At 38.5% G+C, this 19745-nt stretch overlaps 2 protein-coding genes across 2 annotated transcripts; both read right to left on the reverse strand.

Moving 5' to 3' along the window:
* Window positions 1-493: 493 nt before the first annotated feature.
* clptm1 (CLPTM1 regulator of GABA type A receptor forward trafficking) lies at window positions 494-12349 on the reverse strand. Its single transcript, XM_054597291.1, has 14 exons — window positions 12220-12349; window positions 9140-9267; window positions 7425-7548; window positions 7054-7212; window positions 6720-6837; window positions 6537-6622; window positions 5759-5879; window positions 5421-5665; window positions 4600-4693; window positions 4308-4498; window positions 3764-3859; window positions 3374-3509; window positions 2249-2416; window positions 494-1353 (listed from the first exon to the last, which is right to left on the reverse strand). The coding sequence occupies exons 1-14, from the start codon at window positions 12268-12270 to the stop codon at window positions 1172-1174; spliced, it is 1899 nt and encodes a 632-aa protein (XP_054453266.1). The 5' UTR covers window positions 12271-12349; the 3' UTR covers window positions 494-1171.
* A 963-nt stretch (window positions 12350-13312) lies between these two features.
* Window positions 13313-18396, reverse strand: tbcb (tubulin folding cofactor B). Its single transcript, XM_054599831.1, has 7 exons — window positions 18263-18396; window positions 17765-17901; window positions 17534-17677; window positions 17035-17128; window positions 16326-16517; window positions 15450-15522; window positions 13313-15343 (listed from the first exon to the last, which is right to left on the reverse strand). Exons 2-7 carry the CDS (start codon window positions 17876-17878, stop codon window positions 15229-15231), a joined length of 732 nt encoding a protein of 243 aa, XP_054455806.1. The 5' UTR covers window positions 17879-17901; window positions 18263-18396; the 3' UTR covers window positions 13313-15228.
* Between the last annotated feature and the right edge of the window lie 1349 nt (window positions 18397-19745).

A 19745-nucleotide genomic window follows, 5' to 3' on the forward strand; every position in this document is an offset into this window, starting at 1 on the left:
TTTCAGCACACAGATTAGCTGCATCGTCTTTTGTAAAAACGTTTTGCTTTTCAACATGGAAAGGTATGTAAAATCTAGAAAGTGTAAAATTAAAAAAAAGCTTTGGATAGACATTTTAAAATCACACTTAAGTTTTACTATAAACATGAGTGAACCAAAATTTAATATGTACGAACATGGAAACCTATTTGTTTCAGGGTTTACAGCACTCAAAATTAAAACAAGAGACACTGTAATTATTTCAGCACACACACACCTGACTATCTCCTCTGTGTCTGTCAAGGTGATCTGTTTTGGAGCGTAAATGTGAAACAATTAGAAAAAAAAAATCAGACATCTGGTTGAAGGAGGAAAAATAAAATTAGACTTGCAAATGAGCTTTTGCTACACGGATTTGACAACAGTATTATTAACATGACAAGCTGAGATTCTGTGCAGTTTGAGGACATACAAAAATGCTTCAGTGACTGAAAAACAAAAATCAAGTCATTGACAATATTAATATATTTATATTAATACCAACAAGGCTGTTATTTTTTTTATGTTCAAGTTTAGAACATTAACCATTTCTTGAGGGTAGGAGTCACTGTCTTGTGGGTAGTGTCCTGTAGGGTCGTCCATCAAGTCTCCAGTCACCACCTTTCTTTTTTAACCTCCTTCGTGGCTCAGGATCTTTCCAGTTTCCTCCAGCACTACTCACTAGGTTCCAGGCAATCCGAAACAAGATGCTCACATGGAATGAAAAGAAAAATTCACAAGGAATCTACACAAAGAAAAAAAAAAAAGCTGCACTTAGCCTCTTTTTTACTCTGTATAAAAAAAAAAAAAAAAAATGTAGTATAACTGCAACCAGTTCCCCTCCCAACCTTTACTCGAACACATTGTTACCCTCTGAAAAATCATACAGATACAGTACATCACGTTTTGTTTTACTTCACTTGAACTGCAAAACGAGAGGGTCGGGAACAGAAATAAGAATTTACCAAGTCTACACTGAATATGATTCTCTGGATCCACAAAGAAATCATAGGGAACAGTTGAACTGCATTTTTTTTTTTTTGTAGTGGCGTCCATGACAGCATAACGACGACTCCCCTCCCTGCCTAATTTCCACAAGTCCTCTTCGCCCCAGAAGTGAGGGCCAGGGAGGCAGATAAGGGCGTTGTCTGGCTTAATCGTTCTTCTTCTCCTCCTCTGGTTTGTCTGTGATGGCGGCCGGTGTGTCAGGAGCAGCGTCTGCCGCTTCCGTGCTGTCTGGGACGGGTTCCACTCCGCTGGTGCCAAACTCGTTCATCCTGTTGGGATCAACCCGATAGATCCAGCGCTGGTAAAGGTAGATGAAGAACACCACGTCTGCAGAAAAGGAGACAGAGGTTAGTCCAGTGAGAATCAAGTATAATTTAAAAGCATAATTCCCTTACCAAGTACAAACCTACTTAGTTTAAGAGGTTAAATAAAGTCTTTATTTCCAATTCAAACCTTTAGCTTGGTTATCATAAACAAATTTGTACAACTAGAGGCATCCATGTTTGGTTTTGGCACTAAAACTATCCAGAAGCATCAGCAATCTGTTGTGCATTTAGAACTTGACCACTCAAGACCAACCAACATCAGAACTCAATGGCGGACACACGCCACACTATGAAAAGTGAAACCCAGTAAACCAACTCAGGAGCTGAGCTAATGGTGACTGAAATAATGACATCACCTACAGATGACAAACGTACATTTCCTCAACTGACCCACCAGCGTATCATCAAGAGGGACGGAGTGTGCACATTTTACAGACCATCTAGTAAAAGAAGACGTTTAAGGGGCTAAAATGAGCCACCGTGTGACCAAATTACTCCGCACAGTTGCATTTAGTGCCAACATCTGGTGGAGGATTAATTATAACAGATAATGTGACAGGCATCAAAGGCTGATGATGATTTTCCAAGTTGCTCACTGGTTACAGGGAATCGAACACAAAGCCATGACTGATAACGTGTGTCAGTGTGTTAGAGTCAAAACAAAAGTGCTGGTGAGCAGGACACCTCTTTAAACAAAATCTGTCTGGATTACTGCACGCCTACTCTCGTTAACACCATGCTGGGAATGAGTCAAACATTAAACCACCTACAGCAAAAACACTGTACATCTGTGCTACACACTAAAAATGGCTTCTTAGAAGATGTTGAATGGCTTTAAATGAGTATTCTACGTGAATTCATAAAGAAATGCAAGATCTAGATGAGGGAAGATGTACCATCTCTGAGGCATCCTATCCTGTACATCATGGGCATCTTGATGACGAAGGCAAACAGGTCATCGATAAAGGTGTTGAGAGCCTTGTAGGTGAGCATCCTCCATGGGAGGTGGGCCACGGACTTCATTTTGTAGTTGATGAATAGCTGCGGCGTCATCGTAATAAAACCTAAAAACCAAAAGCAGATATAGGAAGGAGGGCACCAGTTAGGAAATATAAGCAACGTGACTAAGTGAAGTCTATTAATACACAGCACATTAGCAGAGGCTATTGGGAATTGGATACGTAACCATGATGCAAGTGCGAAAACATTAGCGGTGTGTTCATCCACTTAGAGACAGGATAATTAAGAGAGACGAATATAATAATCAGTTGAATCTCTGGCCTTTGAAAGTAGATCAACATAAACAGGAACTAAACCAATAAAGTAAATTCAATAATACGTTAAGAAAATAAATATAAAAACAGTTCCAGGGATAGAAATAAGAATGAGTATAGAAAATATGTTGAATTATAACCGTTACAGTATATAAGAAATAAGTTAAAATCCCAACAAAGACATGAAAAATCTGTGATGCTTTATATAAAAAAATCTGTTAAACTACAATTTATTTGTATATAACATCTCTCTTTTTACTCCTGTACATTATTTATTTATTTCATATTTTTAAAATACATTTTACTGACATTCAATGAAAAACACTGATAGCCTTCAGCAATAACTTCTTGTATACTTCTGTATTTAGGATATTTACTGTCTTTTTTTTTCTATTCTGAAGGCCTCCCAGAGATCAGAGATTTTAATTTATAGCTAATAACATTCTGTATACAACCGTGTTCCCTGCATCATTTAATTACCAATAGCTAATTCATAGGCAGTTACATTACACACCAAATAAACTATCAAGTAAATTTGTAATGGGTACATTTTTTTCCTTTTTGAGTTAAGCTGTAATGTTTTTTGTTTTAACATTACCATACATGAAGTTCTGTTTAAGTGCCATTAGACCATGCAAACACTTTAAACTCCTGGCAATCAATATAAATATTCCTCTACAACAAAAAGGACAAACAAGACAAACGATAATTAGTCGAGTGAAATATATAAATGCTTCAGACACTTACCAAAGGTTAACAAGAAGCCATAGAGCATGCTGAGTACCCATGAGTACCAGCCTTTGTGCTCTACGTACAAAAGACTGTAGACGGCGTAGCAGCCAAACAGAGGGTAGAGCAACCACGAGAGGTACTTGAAGGCCATCTGTTCACAGGTCAAGAGAGAAAAAGGTTTTTATCCCAAATAATAAGGAATTGACTTATATAAAATATGACTAATTTGCTTTTTATAAGACGTGCTTCAGAAGAGAAACACTTGGTCAACTACAGTCCAGAGCTGAAGGAACCTATCAGACATACTCATAAATGATCCGGTTTAAAATATATTGTCCTCTAAAAGGTCATTTTGAAAGCAGAGTCCTCAGAATGATGTTGCAGTCGAGTATTGGTTTCACTTACATCGTCGTAGATTTTGGTTGAAGACTTCACATATGTTGACTTGTCATTGAATACCAATCTTGGCAACACCCCTGCAATTTTGTTCTCTCTGTCCAACTGGAGAGAGACAAACATAGGTGGTTACTGGTATATGGAAATAATAGCACAACATACAGTAGAATAGACAGGTACTATAGGTTAGCTTTTGGAATAACAAAAGGGAAAGTTTGAAACGCATCACCATCAAATGCAATTGTGTGGCTTCAAGGTCTCTTTCTAAAGTCAGTCTAGTAAAGGGAGTCTGCTGGTTTTCATTCAAACCAAGCATCATCTTAAAACATTCACTGATTAACCCCCAGTTTTCTGGTTGAAGATGAACTCAGTGAAATAGGCTGCATTAAGTTGGTCTGACGTTTTTAATATTTGTTAAAGACTGAGGACAGGAGCCCACTGGCTTAAAGGGGAAAAGTGTAGTTTTTTTTTTTTTTTCCAAAATTGAAGATTGAAATAAATAGAGTTAAGAAACATTATTTAGCATGAAAAAACAAGTGTTGCTCTGACTTACCTTGACATCCATGACCTTGGTGATTTTCCACAGGTCAATAAGAAGGCCGATGAAGACGCTGACCTGCACCACAAAGTTGGTTTCATTGTCCAGGATGTACAGCAGCACGACCAGAGACTGAAAGACTCCAAATATGATTGAGCGCACAGAGAGGCCTTCGAGAGACTGTCTGCTGTTCCAGAACTGGATATCTGAGGAGGAGATGGTGGCAAGTTGAAACTGAGGGGGTCGACAAACACGGTGCAATCTATGTTTTGTTGTCCTCAATACAGACAGGCTGCTTTGAACTTACCATTCTTGAAGGCAAGAAACTCGAAAATGCTGTGCACAATGGAGACAACAATGGTGAGTCCCAGCAGGTACGGGTTGGTTTCCAAAAGAGCCACCTATAAGAGAGAGGGTTTTTAATCTTAAATTACAGGTGTAACATCATCTCAATTTTTAACCAATTATACAACAATACTATTGTGATATGTCAATACCAACTAAAATGACAGTATACCAGTACAGGATTTTCTACGAGGTGCATTACATAGTATGACAATCAAACATCACACCTTACATGTAACTAACTGAAGGGACTAATAAAGGATTATCTTATCTTATCTTAGATCAACTTCAATCACTTTTTTGCACTGCAGTACAAAAGTGTTTTCAGTGTCAGACACTTTATTTCATTAGACACTTATGGACAGCTGAGATGTAAGTAAAGATGTAGTGCACAGTAGGTAATATGTCATACAAAGATATCCTGCCAAAAAGCAGAACTGTTTGAGTTAACATGACTGTTGAAAAACTACACCTGCCTCAAAGTTATTCAAATATCTTTTTTTAATCTTTAAATATCAACAAAAATCTTAAAAAAAGAGAATAGAAAAATGGAAAAGCATTATAAATACAGCATGTTTCTATGCAAACCCCACACTAAGGATACATCACACTGCTGGTGTGTCATATATCACCTGTTAATTATATTAAATATCCTTATTTCAACTAAACCCAAAAGCGAACCTGCGTTCCAAAAACGACCCAAAAAAACCCCATTTCCCTCTTATCACATATAGTACAATTTCCTTTTTTGAGCTTTTTGCTTTGTGACTCTTGACCTCTTACCTTGACAGAGTCTTGGTCTTCATCGGACTGCTCGTAGGTGTCTTCAGGTAGGAAGTTCCAAGGTGAACGTGCATTTTGGGCAGCGTACAGCTGCCAACGCCACAAGGAGAGTGGGCAGTAGGAGAGGCGCAGTGGGAGTGTCGTCAGGGTATCGTTGATGGGAAAGTGGTCCTTCTGAAGGTTCCAGTAGTCGTTGAAGTACACAATGGGATAGTAGTCCCCACTTACGGCATCAAACTTAACATCTAGTGATAGAAAAGTGGAAATGTCAATGATGGTTTGACAGAATAATAACTAGTAGTTGGGACCGGGCAAAGAGGGGAGTGGGAGGAACTTACGTTGGTCAAGAGGAGGGGGGACAGAGCCCTTAACCCAGGCAGTGTGGTCATCCACCATGTTGATGGTGAGGTTGGGGTGCCAATGAGAGATGATCTCCACTGGACCATGGCTCTCTGCTCGCTGTAAGGAAACACATTTGATTTGTCAGGTCAGTGATGAGCTGCAACATCATCTACGAAGAGCAGTTTGTCTTCTATTGATAATAGGACGAATATAAAGCCAAATCTAACTTGTCAACTTATTGATTTTAATTCATTTGATTTTGGTAGATGTATTTATAGTCGTTATTTATTAGTAAACATGTCATAACATGAGTTTAAACACAGTGTGCTATGAACTAACAGACACTGGATTTCTGTGGCTGAAATTGATATTTTGGAGTTTTTAAAAAAAATCTGATAATAAAACTACAATATTTTTTAATTTTTTTTTTAAAATAACATTCAATCTTTGGTTTTGTTGTTGTCACAGATATGCAGATACAGTTGAAAACTAAACTTCTCAGTGATCGCTAGTGAACAAACAATGTAGTTGCGATACCACATCTAAAGTACCTCAAATCGAGTATGACGTATCTTTACTGCAATTTCTTGTTACTTGACAAGCCCACAGATACAGATATATCTGCAATAAGCTAATATTAGTGATGTATAGGCCTTGTCAATGTATATCAGTCTAGTTGCAAATTTCCCCGCTGCGGGACTAATAAAGGATTATCTTATCTTATCTTATCTTAGCTCTACAGTGTACAAAATAATAAATAGAAAGATATCAAACCTTGATAATTTCGGGATCTGTTTCTGTCTCGCCCGTTAGCAGATTCTTGGTCTTCATATACTTTCTTCGCTTGAATTTATTCAGCACTGAAAGAGTAAACAAGTAAAGGTTAACACTTAGAAATAATCCAAAAAATATATATACAATTACAACTTTTGTTGTGCGTTTCCCATATGTGCTTACTCCGTGTTGCATGAACTGTTGCCAGTCTGCGATACTGCCCCTTGCGTTTTGGATCTGGGTGGAATCCACTTTTCGTGAAGTAGACGTGCATGTAAAGGGAACCGTTCTGCTGCACTTTCTGCAAGTACACACCAAACAAGAACAAGTATTAGAGTTTCAGACAAATACACATTACAAATCTGTCAAGTTCATAGTAAATTGTCTGTCCTGTGCTTTACCAACGTCGATCTCATATCTTAAACTAATACCCGTTTCCTCTCACAACCCATCTACTGTCTGTCAGCTCTCTCTTCAGCTGCATCTCTCTCACATTGCACCTCCCCCTCATCCTCACCTCTGGGATGTCCATATCCTTATATATCTCGTAACAGCCATCCCCGTTCTCCCCAATGGACCAGTCTCCGTAGACCAGGTCCTGGTGGAACCAGAACAGGGATTCTGTGTTGTTGAAGTCGGAGAACACCTCATCTTGGGACACATACACATACAGGTCCTGCAGGAACGGTGAGAAAGGTGTTTATGATATTAAAGAGTCATGGGAGAGCAAGCGAGTTAGTCTGAAAGGAAGATACAGCAATGTGCGCTTTCAAAATACTTCAGGAGGTCACATTGTGAGGAATGATTAAGAACAAACAGCTTCAATTCCATTAAAAACAACTGGCCGTGCAGATAAAAGGCAAAGGACAGAGGGGACCAGTGTAATACCATGAGGGTGTCCTTGGGGAACAGGTTCCTGCTGGGTACTCTGGGTGCCCCGGCTGGCGTAGTGGGGTCTGGAGTTGAAGGCCCTCGACGGAACCAGCTACTGATCGCCCAGATTATGAAGATTCTGGAGAAATAAGTGAAAACAGAGTAAGGAGAAAAGAAGATCTGGTTAATAAGAGATGAGTCCAAGTTAAGAGAAAAAAACAGACAATAGAAAGATGACATAATATAATTTGTTTTAAAGAACAAATCCAGAACTGGATTAGAATATATTCATCCATCAGATATAACTAGATGCTGTCAACAGTAATGTTTACAACAGCAAAGTCATCAGCCTATATAAACTAAATAATATCTCACTAGAAAGAAATCTAATAATGTCACTAAATGAATCACAATACTGAATACAGATTAGAAAGAATGAAGAACACAGACATCAGTCATTCATCCTGTCGTCCTCCCTCTGCTGATGAATTACAGGCTGTAGGTAACGCTGGTAAAGGGAGGAGGGGCTGGTTTTTCTTGGCCAGCAGCTAAGTTTACAAGAATTTGCAAAACTAAGTTAAGTACCCAACAGTTAGACTACATTCAAAGTAGACCGCTTTTGTTTAAACTTGTCAATGTGCAAGTGTGTGTAAGAGTAGAGCTCTGCCCCTCGGGCAAAGATACGCACCGAGTGAAGTTTGCAACCCTGACATTAATTGCTCAATAACCTTATTTTCCATCATGGAAATCTCACACCCGAATTTCTAGTACCAATAGCAGAAACTATAACTTCAAAAACATATACATACCCTGGTTTTTTACTAATTTAGAAAAATAGTTCTCTGCTTATAACCGTGTTTCAGTGGGCATCCAGACTTACTACAAAGCTCTTGCACTGCAGATAAAACATGTGCATCGAATCATAATCGGACTGTGAAAGAACCAAAAAATGCCATTTAATCGTTGATTACTTGTACTCACTTTTTTGGTACAGATGGTGCTTACCTGATGTAAGCGGGTGGACCACATAGTTATTATTAGAGTGAGTACAAGTGATAGACAGTCTAGGAGTTTTTCTTTTCCATCCATCACACTCTGAAAGTAATACTTTTGAACTGTCCATTAGAAAAATCCCTGAACATTAAGTAAACCATTATTAGTGTGCTCTTTAGAGATCTGACCTTCACCAAACCACCAATGTCAGCAGTAATACATTTAGTAATCTCTTTAAACTAAGTCTGTATCACATGCAGAAGTTGTCAGCAACAGGTCAAGATTTTGGGATCAGAAGCTTTCTTATTTCAGTTTGTACATCAGAACAATAGTGACTTATCACACTCGAGCAGTCTTTGGATGAATAAACAGCCTGTGTGGAGAGCAAAAGAGATTAAACACATTGGCCAAATCACTACAAAGTTGCTACTCGGACCGTAAACAATGAGCAGCGCATAGAAGGTGAAGTCGAGGCCCGGATATCCACTGGCAACACCAGAACCCCAGAATTATAGCCCCTTTTCCCCAGAGGCTTATCGGTTGTCAGACAGATAAATGAAGGGTACGGGATTGGTTTTGTGTTAATTATTACATCCATAGTGTCAGAATACGATTTTTATCCGTGGGCAGGCTCTCCACTTATAAAGAAGGTGTGAGCCAGCCAAATTAAAAAAAGAAAAATTCACATGAAGAGGAATCCTTTAATGACCTGCCATGCATTAAAAAGAAAAACTCACCTGAAGAGCACTCCTTTAATGACCTGCCATGCATTGGGTGCTGGTTGCTGCTGCTGAGGATCCTGTGCATTTTCAGCCGTCTGCACAGCCTGCCCATCTGTTGTAGCAGCAGACCCATTACTGCTCACCTACAACCATACAGAAACACGGTCAGTGTAGCCAAAGGAGACACTTTACTGACAGCCAAACGTGGTGATATGACACAGTATCATTTATAGGGGACTGATTCACCCTCAAACTACGGTCAAAACTGAGAGAATATAGTACTTTTTTTTTTTAAGGATTGATAAAATGACAAAAATACAATTAATCCACACATGGCAGAACTTACATTTAATTGTCTAGATAAAACAGTATATCAGCCAAACATTCTCTCATTCCAGCTTCTCAAATATAAAGATTTGCCGTTTTCTCTGTTAATACAATTGTAAATTGAATAAATACGGGTTTGGACTGTTCTGGTCAGACAAAAAAAAAGCAACAAAAAAAAAAAACATAGGGTTGTGGAAAACAGAGACAATTATGATGTTTTATTGACTTTTATAACGTTTTACAAATCGTTGAACAGATTTACTGATGAAAATAAATTGTTGATGAAACACTAAAATAATTACAAATTACAGAACGATATATAAAGACGACATACGAGGGGCACCCAAGTTGAGATATTTTATTTCTAAAAGGGCCATTAACTACTTTGATCTTTTGACATAACAGAACATATTTATCATGCAAGTATCAGCATACATATTAGCATATTATAATCAGTAAAATCTGTGATTAGTTTTCTTCAGCGTGTCCATGTAGTGTCCCCCCACCCCCACCCCACCCTCCCCTCTGGCAAGGCCACATTGTATTCAAGTGACACAATACACAAGCATATGCCAAGTCATGAGACTCATTCACTATCTAAACATCTAATCTCCCCCATTGTCACCAACACAACCGAGACCAGAGGTTGGCCTCTAGAAACAAACACTTGAAGGTAAAATATGTTTTCCGCTCAGCAGGTTATTAAGTTGCCAAGGGGGCCAAGAAACGGCTAACTGAACATCGGAAATGTTGAGGTTTGTGATAAGCCGCCATCCTAGCACCATCACAAACTGAATTTCAAGGCCATGAAACAGCTCAAAATAGATCTTTGCATCCTCGATGTCATGTCCTGTTGTGTTGAAATAGAAGCAATTCTATTATCTGAGACATGGATCTCTGTCTCCTGGAGGGATCAACGTAATATCCATTACAGATCTTCAATACTTGCTCTACAAGAGAAACAAGGTTAGCCATTCCAGCTCAAGATAATAATTTACGATTTACACACACTGAACGAGGATTAACAATTAACCACCTACTCAGGGTCCAGAGTAAATGGTCTACACTGGGTAGTTTGTGTCTGACAGGAAACTAACAGTCAAGATAAATCAGTCTTTCACAGAGGTGAAGTTTTCACTGCCAATATGCATCACACATAGCTTACTTCTATACAGAAGGAAGTGAGCTAATATTCAACATAGGCACATAACTAAGGATATAAAAAGGCATGTCTGTTGAATGTTTGTAAATTGTTAATGGCTAAAAAGGCTTTCCATCAGATCTAAAATGCTTATTTGCAACATTAAAGACCACTTTTAAAAAAAGGACATTTCGTACAAGGAAAATGGATGATTATTTTAGACATGAAAATGCTGACTTCTTCACGCGTGTTGTGCTGGGACCAAAACAGTTACACCTGTAACCGGCAGGAATATAACATAAAAACTGAGAAAATAAAAAGCCACTTAGTGTTTTCCCTAGATTAATACCTCAGAAATTGAGTTCAATTGATTCACCAGCAGTGGGACTCAAGAGCAACATAACTGCCTCATCTAAAACTAATAGCTCACGTTGTTTCCTTGACCTAGATTCTAACACTTAGATTTGAATCACAGAGCTAAACTAGGTTATTATGGCAGATAAATCCTTAATGATGTGTACAAAAATGGCCAAAAACAGTTTAGCAACATTTAACCCTGGAAAAAGCTTAAAAAAATGGAAGTCAATGTCGTTCAACAACCTTCTGGGCCTTTCTGAGATTCTCAGATTTGTCATTGCTTAATCTGAGCTCAACCCTGAGACTTCAATGTAATAATATTAATATTAATAAAAAGGACATGAGAGGCATGGTCTGGGTTTAGAAACCATCAAAGGAACCTAAAGAAACTCAAGTTTAACCTAATTATGATTCACTGATCAATCCTAAATCATCGTGCTGGTCTGCCGTGGTCTCCAGGATGAAGGGAGCAGACTGTGGTGCAGGTTAACAAGCTGCTTGTCACGTCATTATTGTGTGTTTGTTCAGCTGGAGACAGACTTTAATGAAGCAGAGCCGGTGGTTTTCCTCTGGAGAGATGATTCACTTTGACCAGTGGCGACTTGTGACATTTGTCAGTCCAGAAATAACTGCTAGATGGCTAAATATCGTCCCAATTACTTTAAATAGCCGTTTTAAAAGTGTGAGAGAGCATAATCCAGGGTTAACCATTTTGACGTGTTTTACATCCAATTAATCACATTTGACAATTTTATCAAGATGAGCTGCCAGATTTACATCCAGCCTCCCGTCCTCTCCCTGTAACGACAGTAGATGAAGACGAACAGGGGACATGTCGGACAGTACACATGTGTTAGAGCTGACGGAGCCCGGCCTGGCCGTGAAGCCGAGCTGCGTCGTTCCGGTTCAGGCCTTGTGATAGCCAACTGACACACTGCAGCAGCCCGTTGAGTCACGCGGACACACGTTGAGTCAACTCGTTACCATGTCAGTTGTGTGTAACGTTGTGCCATATATGGAGTTTTAGCCGTTAACACCTCTCTCCGCTCCACTCGCCAACCGTCAGGATTTCTCAGCACACTGCTAACGGCAGGTGGGGGTCGTTTTAAAAACCAACCGGCACTGACAACGTCACTGAGGCTCGTGCAACGGTCGGTTGGACTTTTAAACGTCAACGGTCGCACGCTTAACGAGCTAACGGATAAATAACGGCCGCCTTCATCTGTACGGGAAGAGCAAACAGGATCATTAGAGTGTCATTCATTTTTACCTCGCCGTTGCCCTCGATAGCTTTGGGTGCTTCGCTCTCCTGCGTCGCCATCTTTCCTTGTCTCTGTCGCGCACACACACAGCACACTGCTGCCTGGGAAACTGTGCTCCGTCTCGCGATAAGACAGTGTGACGCGTCACTGCAGTGACGTGCGTCTTCAGGGGAGTGATAATAATAAAATAAAAAGATGTGAGGCTGTTAAATATTGTAAGGTGCTTTTTGTGAGACACAGCGGGGCTGATGAAACACCGTGCTTAGTCATGCATGGGCCAAATTATTTTACAATCTTACAATCTTCCAGAAAACATACAAATGAAGTATCTAGTTGGTGTTTATTACATTTCTATAACAAGTTGTAATTGTTCTCTTAATATATCTGTCATCCTCCAAGGACGCACTTCTAGTATGAGGTCAACATTTTGCAGTGATAGAAAGTACCTTACTCAAGCGTACACTATACAATATTTAGGGACTTGTACATTACTTGAGCATTTCCATTTCAGGCTACTGAAAATGAAACCCTGCTGTATGCTGCTTTCCAGGGGCAAATACTGCATTTATATACAGTAGTCAACCTCAACCTCAGCTCAATCTGAACTTGTTACAGTATTAAAGGCTGCATACCTGGTAATTCATCAGTACAACTGTTCCAACAAGATAATAACTTCCAGAAAATGACAATTCTTCATGAGTGGTTTTACTTTTGATATTTGAAGTATACCTCGCTGATAATACTTCTGTACCATGAATATTGTGGATAACGTATTGTCACCACAGCACCCTGTCCTGTTGTCTTGGATGCAGCATCCAGGCTAATTGGTTTCTTTTCTTCTAGATGTTTTGCATGCTTGCAATACACATTTGCTACTTCATTATTAAAGACAGTTTTATTAAAACTTGCTAAAATCACAAAACCCAAATTTGCCACAGAGGGCATGATAATCTGTGAAGTACAGAATGACTATTGTAAAATCAAACATGATTTTTTAAGTAAAGATTAAGGGTAATGAAGGTTGTCTCAGGCAAAGAGCAAATTGTCTATCATATTGCATGTACAAGATATATCAACTCAATCACACGCTCCTGTACTGGCAAATCATTTTTATTAATATGCATTACCCTTTGGCACATAGTAACACCAGCACCTTGGAGAAGAAAGTTTTTTTTTTATAAAAGCAAAAGAGAGCATTACATTTTTGTAAGTAATGGCATTGCATTGAAAAAAACCCACAAGAATAATTCATCTATATTTCTTCTGTAAACTTTAGATGATGAAAAACCATGTTGCAGTTGCAATAGTGTTACAGTATTGGACCGGTTACATAAAACAAATGATAAATAAGGCAAATCATTCATTTCAGAAGCAGAGTGTTGTGGTGATTATAATGGAGAGAAAGTCAGTTAACTGTAGGGTGAACATTTCATAGTTTTTGCTTGTTTTTAAATATTTCTTTGATAGCCAACCTGGTATTTAATCAAAATATACATATAATAGTACATTATAAATACATTTCAAACAGATGGGAAACAAACTGGCTTGCTTCAGATTTTATCATACCGCTAAATGACCACTACTTAATCAACAACTGTGCAATACTATGTGATGAAGGACATGAATAGAAAGTGCTAACAGAGATTGTACATAAACTGAATTGTGTCCTGCTTAAATGGAACTACAGTAAAGAAAACAATTAAACAGAAACTTAAAGTAGCTGTACTAGGTTTGACTAAAAATGTAATGTTTTTTTTTTATTTTTAGATAAATTTAATATCAGATTGAGTCCTCTGAAACACATCTAAGGACTTCTGTGAAAAATCCCTATTTAGTATCCAATTTGACAATTTTGGAAGATTTACCAGAGCTACTTTACTGGTCATTTTTAATTAACTCCATAATTATTGGTTATATTCTTGGATTTTGTCATCTCTTTATACACAGGAGAGCATTTGCTCGATGACATTTACGTTACAAATTGTTAGATTGAGCTTTACCATTTCAAATGTTAAACTCGAAGAAAAAAACTCCCAGTGGTTCAGTACAAGCAGGACACATTCAAGTTCACACAATTTAATTTTAAACAAGAGGAATTTAGTCTGTTAAAGGGAATTACATATTATTTCCACTTGGAAACATACAAATTGAGTTTTACATAGTACAAGCACAATGAATGAAAAATATCTACTCTTGCATACTTTCACACTGATTCCAGACATTGATCACCAATGTAGCTCTAAACAGCTTTTTTTGCACCGTGAACTATTGACGCTACTGTTGGATGAGATTTATTTATTCTTCTCTCTTCAACTGTGAATATATGGTCTGTCATACATAAGCGAAATATGGTGGAATGAGTTTGACCATTAAGTACCGATCTTGATTTGAAAATGTTTTTCATTCTTTACCCAATTGGAGGTATGTATGTGACGTCTGTAGTCTGGAAGACAATGCCACTTTTTGTTAAGTTTCAAAGTAATTTAGGGGGGCTTTTTCCTTTGACCACTAACTCAGCAATTTACAGTCTTCAAAAAATCCTAAGACTACCATTAACTATAAACAGTTATATACAATCATCTTTGTACAAACTTGATAAAAACTAAATGTTGAGAATGCTTGGAAGCATTAAGTACTACTAGAGGAAGTAAACTCAATTGAACAGAAGTGCATGAAGTGAAGGACCACATATAACCTTCATTATGCTGCCTCACATGCATCAAAACCCCTCTTATATTAAACCTTGTTGGTGTAAATATCCTGAAATATTATCATCATATTCAGTACACAGAGATGTATTACCTGACATTCACATCTATCAGGTTGCGTCAGCGTTAGTGAGAAGGAACTTAAACCAAAAGATCTTTTGACTCCGCTCTTTAGATCATACGCTCCAGAGTAGCACAAAACAGAAAGTTGAATTACATTGACAATCTCTGGTTGGTGAATAAAGCATCTTGAGATTCACGCTCAAATCACAGGGCTGAAAAAACTCCAGCCTCTGTCACATTACAGTCCTACATCTCATCTAAATCGTAATTCTCCTCAGGAAAGTCTCCCACAGTCACACTCAGGGGCTTCACAAATCCACCATATTTGTTCTCACATTCAAAGTATTTCCTTCCGGCAACACTGTGGGGAAACAATTCAATAAGAGACAGGGTCAATTGCAAAATCAGGACCAACATGATGAACATTGTGCATAAGTATATATAAAAAAAAATGTTAATGCTCTTACGTTCCATCGTGCTTTCCCAGGGGCTCATCGTACTTCACACCAACCCAGTGGCCTGGCTTGAAATCTGTTGTACCTGCAAAGGACATGTCAACATTGTTGTAACCTCAGGTACTACTACTACTACTGATGTCACTTGCTTAGTCAAGATCCTTAATTCAGTCTACATTCACTGCTGAAACTGACAATAACAGGCAAAAAAACTAATTTAGAATTATATATTTTTTATAGTGAGAGACATAATTTAGGTTAATATGTCATACATTTGGTTCAAGCCATCGTGTTTCTCTCCGAGAAAACAAAAACACTGATTGGTTTGTCACATTCTCTTTCACTGAGCAAAGTGAACTACCAGACACAATGAATAACTTGCAATATATACATTATAGGACATTGAGACTTTGTTCTGGATCCGTACTCAAGCAAAACAGTTTCAAAATTAAACTTGATGCTTTTATTCACATCAGATGAAATGTCAAGGATTTTCTCTTTAGCAGCCTATCCAGCATTTAATTTAGTCTTCTAAAACTAGTGGGGCAATGTATAAGAAGGGTCATCATTCCTCCCTAAAATTGCTACTGAAAGCTGGGCCTTCGGTGTATGTGCGGGCATGAATGATTAGACAGTCCTGATGGGAAGGTGGCACCTTGCATGGTAGCCCCTGCCATCACTGTATGAAGGGGTGTGAATGGGTGAATAACATGTAGTGTTAAAGGGCTTTACGTGGTCGGAAGACTACAAAGGCGCTACTGACGTACAAGTCCATTTACCATTTAATAGTTCATAATAAATTACTCCAAAGACTGCCGTTAGAGAGAAAATCCTCCTTATACCAATGTCTTACAGAAAGTAAACCAACTAAGACGTTTTCACACTTACCAACATACATGACTGTGCCAAGCTTTGTGGGTTGTCCAGGGACCTGCACTTTGCATCTGCTGCCAGCGGATAGAGTATCAGCAGCAGCCTTCTGTTCATCCTCCCGAGCAGCAAGCTCAGCTTTCTTCTTGGCCATTTCTTCCTCATTGAAGTGACCCACACCATGTTTCTTCATGAATGACCTTGCTGAATCTGAAGGACAGAAAGTTGGATTGAAAAAAACACAGCATATTGCAGACTGTGAATGCTGCAGAACGTCTACCAAATAAGTTGAGATGATTCCTTTACAACATTTGTCATTGTAAGCATACTAATACATCATTTTAAATAAAAATAGCTCAGGAATTTCATGATGGATGTATTGTTTTTTTTCTTCTTCTATGACTGCAACTAACATCAATTATCATTAGTGAGTGCTTTACCAACTGGTTTAAAGTCAATGGTTAATTTTCATTTTTTTAGACTTATTAATCAACTAATCATTCATTCGTTCATTATCTGTAACCGCTATCAACTAATCAATCCAGCTAAAATGTTGTTTAGGTGACTATAATGTTATCCGTTGCAGCTGCCATAGCCACATTTCATCATGAAATTGGGGGAATTTATTGTATTTATTTATGCATACAAGCATAGAAAGTACAAGAATAAATAGTTAATGCTGTGAAAATTACAAATCTAAGAGGAGCTGCAGTATGTCAGACCGTACCTGTTCTCTTATTATAGGCGTCATCTGGGAGTTCAAACTTCTCCACTTTGGAAACATCAGTGTACTCGCTGATCTGACCACTTTTATCAATAACCTGTGATTCAGGATGAGACAAATACATTTTCTTTAAAAAAAAAAAGACCACACCAGTAGTTTTGCATGTTTTTGCTTATAACTGCAAAATCACCTAAGTTTCAAACAAGCAGGTTATAATGATGTTTTTGCCAGCATCACATTGTTGTTGAATAGTAATGCTATTTACTAAAATAATAAATGAATATGCTAATAAATGCAAAGTATCTTATCTGAAGCCAATTAGTTTTTTGATGGCATGAAGACAGAGTTGGATTTGGAACCAAAGACTGATTTGAAATCCTGTTGTCCTTTTTTTTTTATTTCCACAATACGACAGTGGTCTGGGCCATTATATTTTTAAAAAAAAAAAAAAAAAAAAAAAAAAAAAAAAAAAAAAAAGCTTCCAAACAGAGCAGCTACATACATGTATCCTGCAGTTATCATCCACAGGATAGGAACCCAGCAAAGCTTCACTGTCGTCCATTTTCTGCAGGAACAGGTCTGAGACACTGAACAGCTCCAGGTCCATGCAGGAGGGAGATGCGCCCACAACCATCTCCAACTTCCCCTATTTCCAATACAAACAAAATGAGTGCATTGGTACAGAGCAAAGGCATCTTTGGAGCAGTATAATGCATGACAAACTGAGTCTCACCTTTAGTTCTGCTATACTAATCCCTCTATTGAACCTGCGCGTCACCTCAAAGGAGGAGATGGTGGTTGTTAGGCGCACATTCACAGTGGGATTGGTAACTACGGTCACGTCCATGATACTGGTTGTATGATCAAATACTGAAAACAATAGACAAAAAATGGGACATATTAGCCAACAGCAGTGATACAGCATCCCACAATTGCACACAAACACAGCAGCATGTAGCTGGTCCCCTTTCACCACTTATAACTTACTTTCTCTACAAAGCACGTGTTAGTGAAACTATTAAAGTCACGTTTAACTTGGTAAATCACCATCTTTCCTTCATGTTTACACACTTTGTAATTTCAGTGTCATCCCACATGTTCGTAGTTTAGCTAGCTAGCTGGTCTAGGTTAGCTAGCCGCGGGCTGCGTCACCGTTAGCTGTGTGGGTTGCTAACAGCGGCTGAGTCACGTTAGACACCGTAAACACTGTCGGTTGAACGGACGCACTTACTTGCAAATAACGTTGAGTGTATTTTCTATCAGATCGAAGCGGTTACACCGACGCAGTGTGCACCTTTCAAACCAGAGGAGTCGCAGCAAAGATGTGTGGATGCCTCGCTAAGCCACTCGCAAAAACCACGTGACCAGCCCGCCGCCACACCCCACAGACTCGCGTGTTGTTTTCTAAAACAAGAAGCCCCGCCCCCTTCTACGCGCTGTGGTTCTGAACGGCAGTTGAACACAACTCGTCATCCATTACTGTACTATAAAATAAATAATACCCCTTATATTCTGACTAATATCATGTTGCTGCTTCTTAGTAATGATTTGCTTCGGGTATATTCTTTACCCTTATCACTACCTGTTCGTCTTTGTGTCACCATTGAACCTAACACGATAACATTTTGAATGGATGTGGTACAAGTCACCATGGAAACTACGCATTGTGGCGTACATCCATTTCTGTCACGCCCAGTTCTGGAACGTTCTGCCCCGCCCCCAGACCGGAAAGCACCAATCACATCAGGTGACAATGAAGCCGACCAATAGTGTTGCGATACGAAGGAAGCAGGTCTGCGTCGCCGCCTACTTACCGGTAAAGGGACACGAGGGAATGCGACTATTGAAACAACCACACAGCGGCGCTATCCACCAGTTTAAACAATGAAGAACAAAAAAACAAGTTTATTTTAATGTGGATTATTGTAAACAAATTCAACTGCAATCCACTGTGCAATACTAACAACCATTCAGTCCCTTTATGTCACATTTTAGCTTTTTTTTTTTTTTTTTTTACATTTCATACTTTATTATACCATTACTGTGTGATTACTATATATTATACTTGTTCTGATCTTGTTTTTCTACTAATTTCTCTTGATTTTCGTCAGCACTATCCACTATGCTAATGTGATCCTGCAATTTTTTCCGCTGTAGGACTAATAAAGGTTTATCTTATCTTATCTTAACTAGGCATTGTGCTACTTGTTTTGAAGTTAACAAGTCTGTAAAAAGAAAAGGTAGTACTGTACTTTGTATTAGGCCTACCAGGTTTGACCTAATAAGCGGCTTTATCTCAGGCTCAATAATGACCAGCAAACCACACCATGTTTAGATCCATTACAATCTTGGTTTCTGTGTAGTACATCTGCACTACAATAGCTGATTTTGCACACACCATGAATACAGTATATTGTTTCGAATGTCAAATTAATCATATTGCCGCAATTTTCGTAGGGAATCATCAGTTTAACCTGTTCTTTGCAAATGCTCCATTTTAAACTCCTAACAAATGTCTTATTTTGTCCTGTTACAGTTTGATTTTTGATATTGGGAAAGAATCTCATTGCCTTGAAAACCAGCTTTTTCTTAAAACTACGACATATTTCAGTGGACCAAAGTATTCAATGAGCATAGATAACATACTATAGCATGTATGGGCAGAAAAGAGGAGATCAATGAGAGGTCCAACCAAACACTTCACTGGGAGGAGC

Source organism: Anoplopoma fimbria, chromosome 1, assembly GCF_027596085.1.
Source record: "Anoplopoma fimbria isolate UVic2021 breed Golden Eagle Sablefish chromosome 1, Afim_UVic_2022, whole genome shotgun sequence".
NCBI lineage: Eukaryota > Metazoa > Chordata > Actinopteri > Perciformes > Anoplopomatidae > Anoplopoma > Anoplopoma fimbria.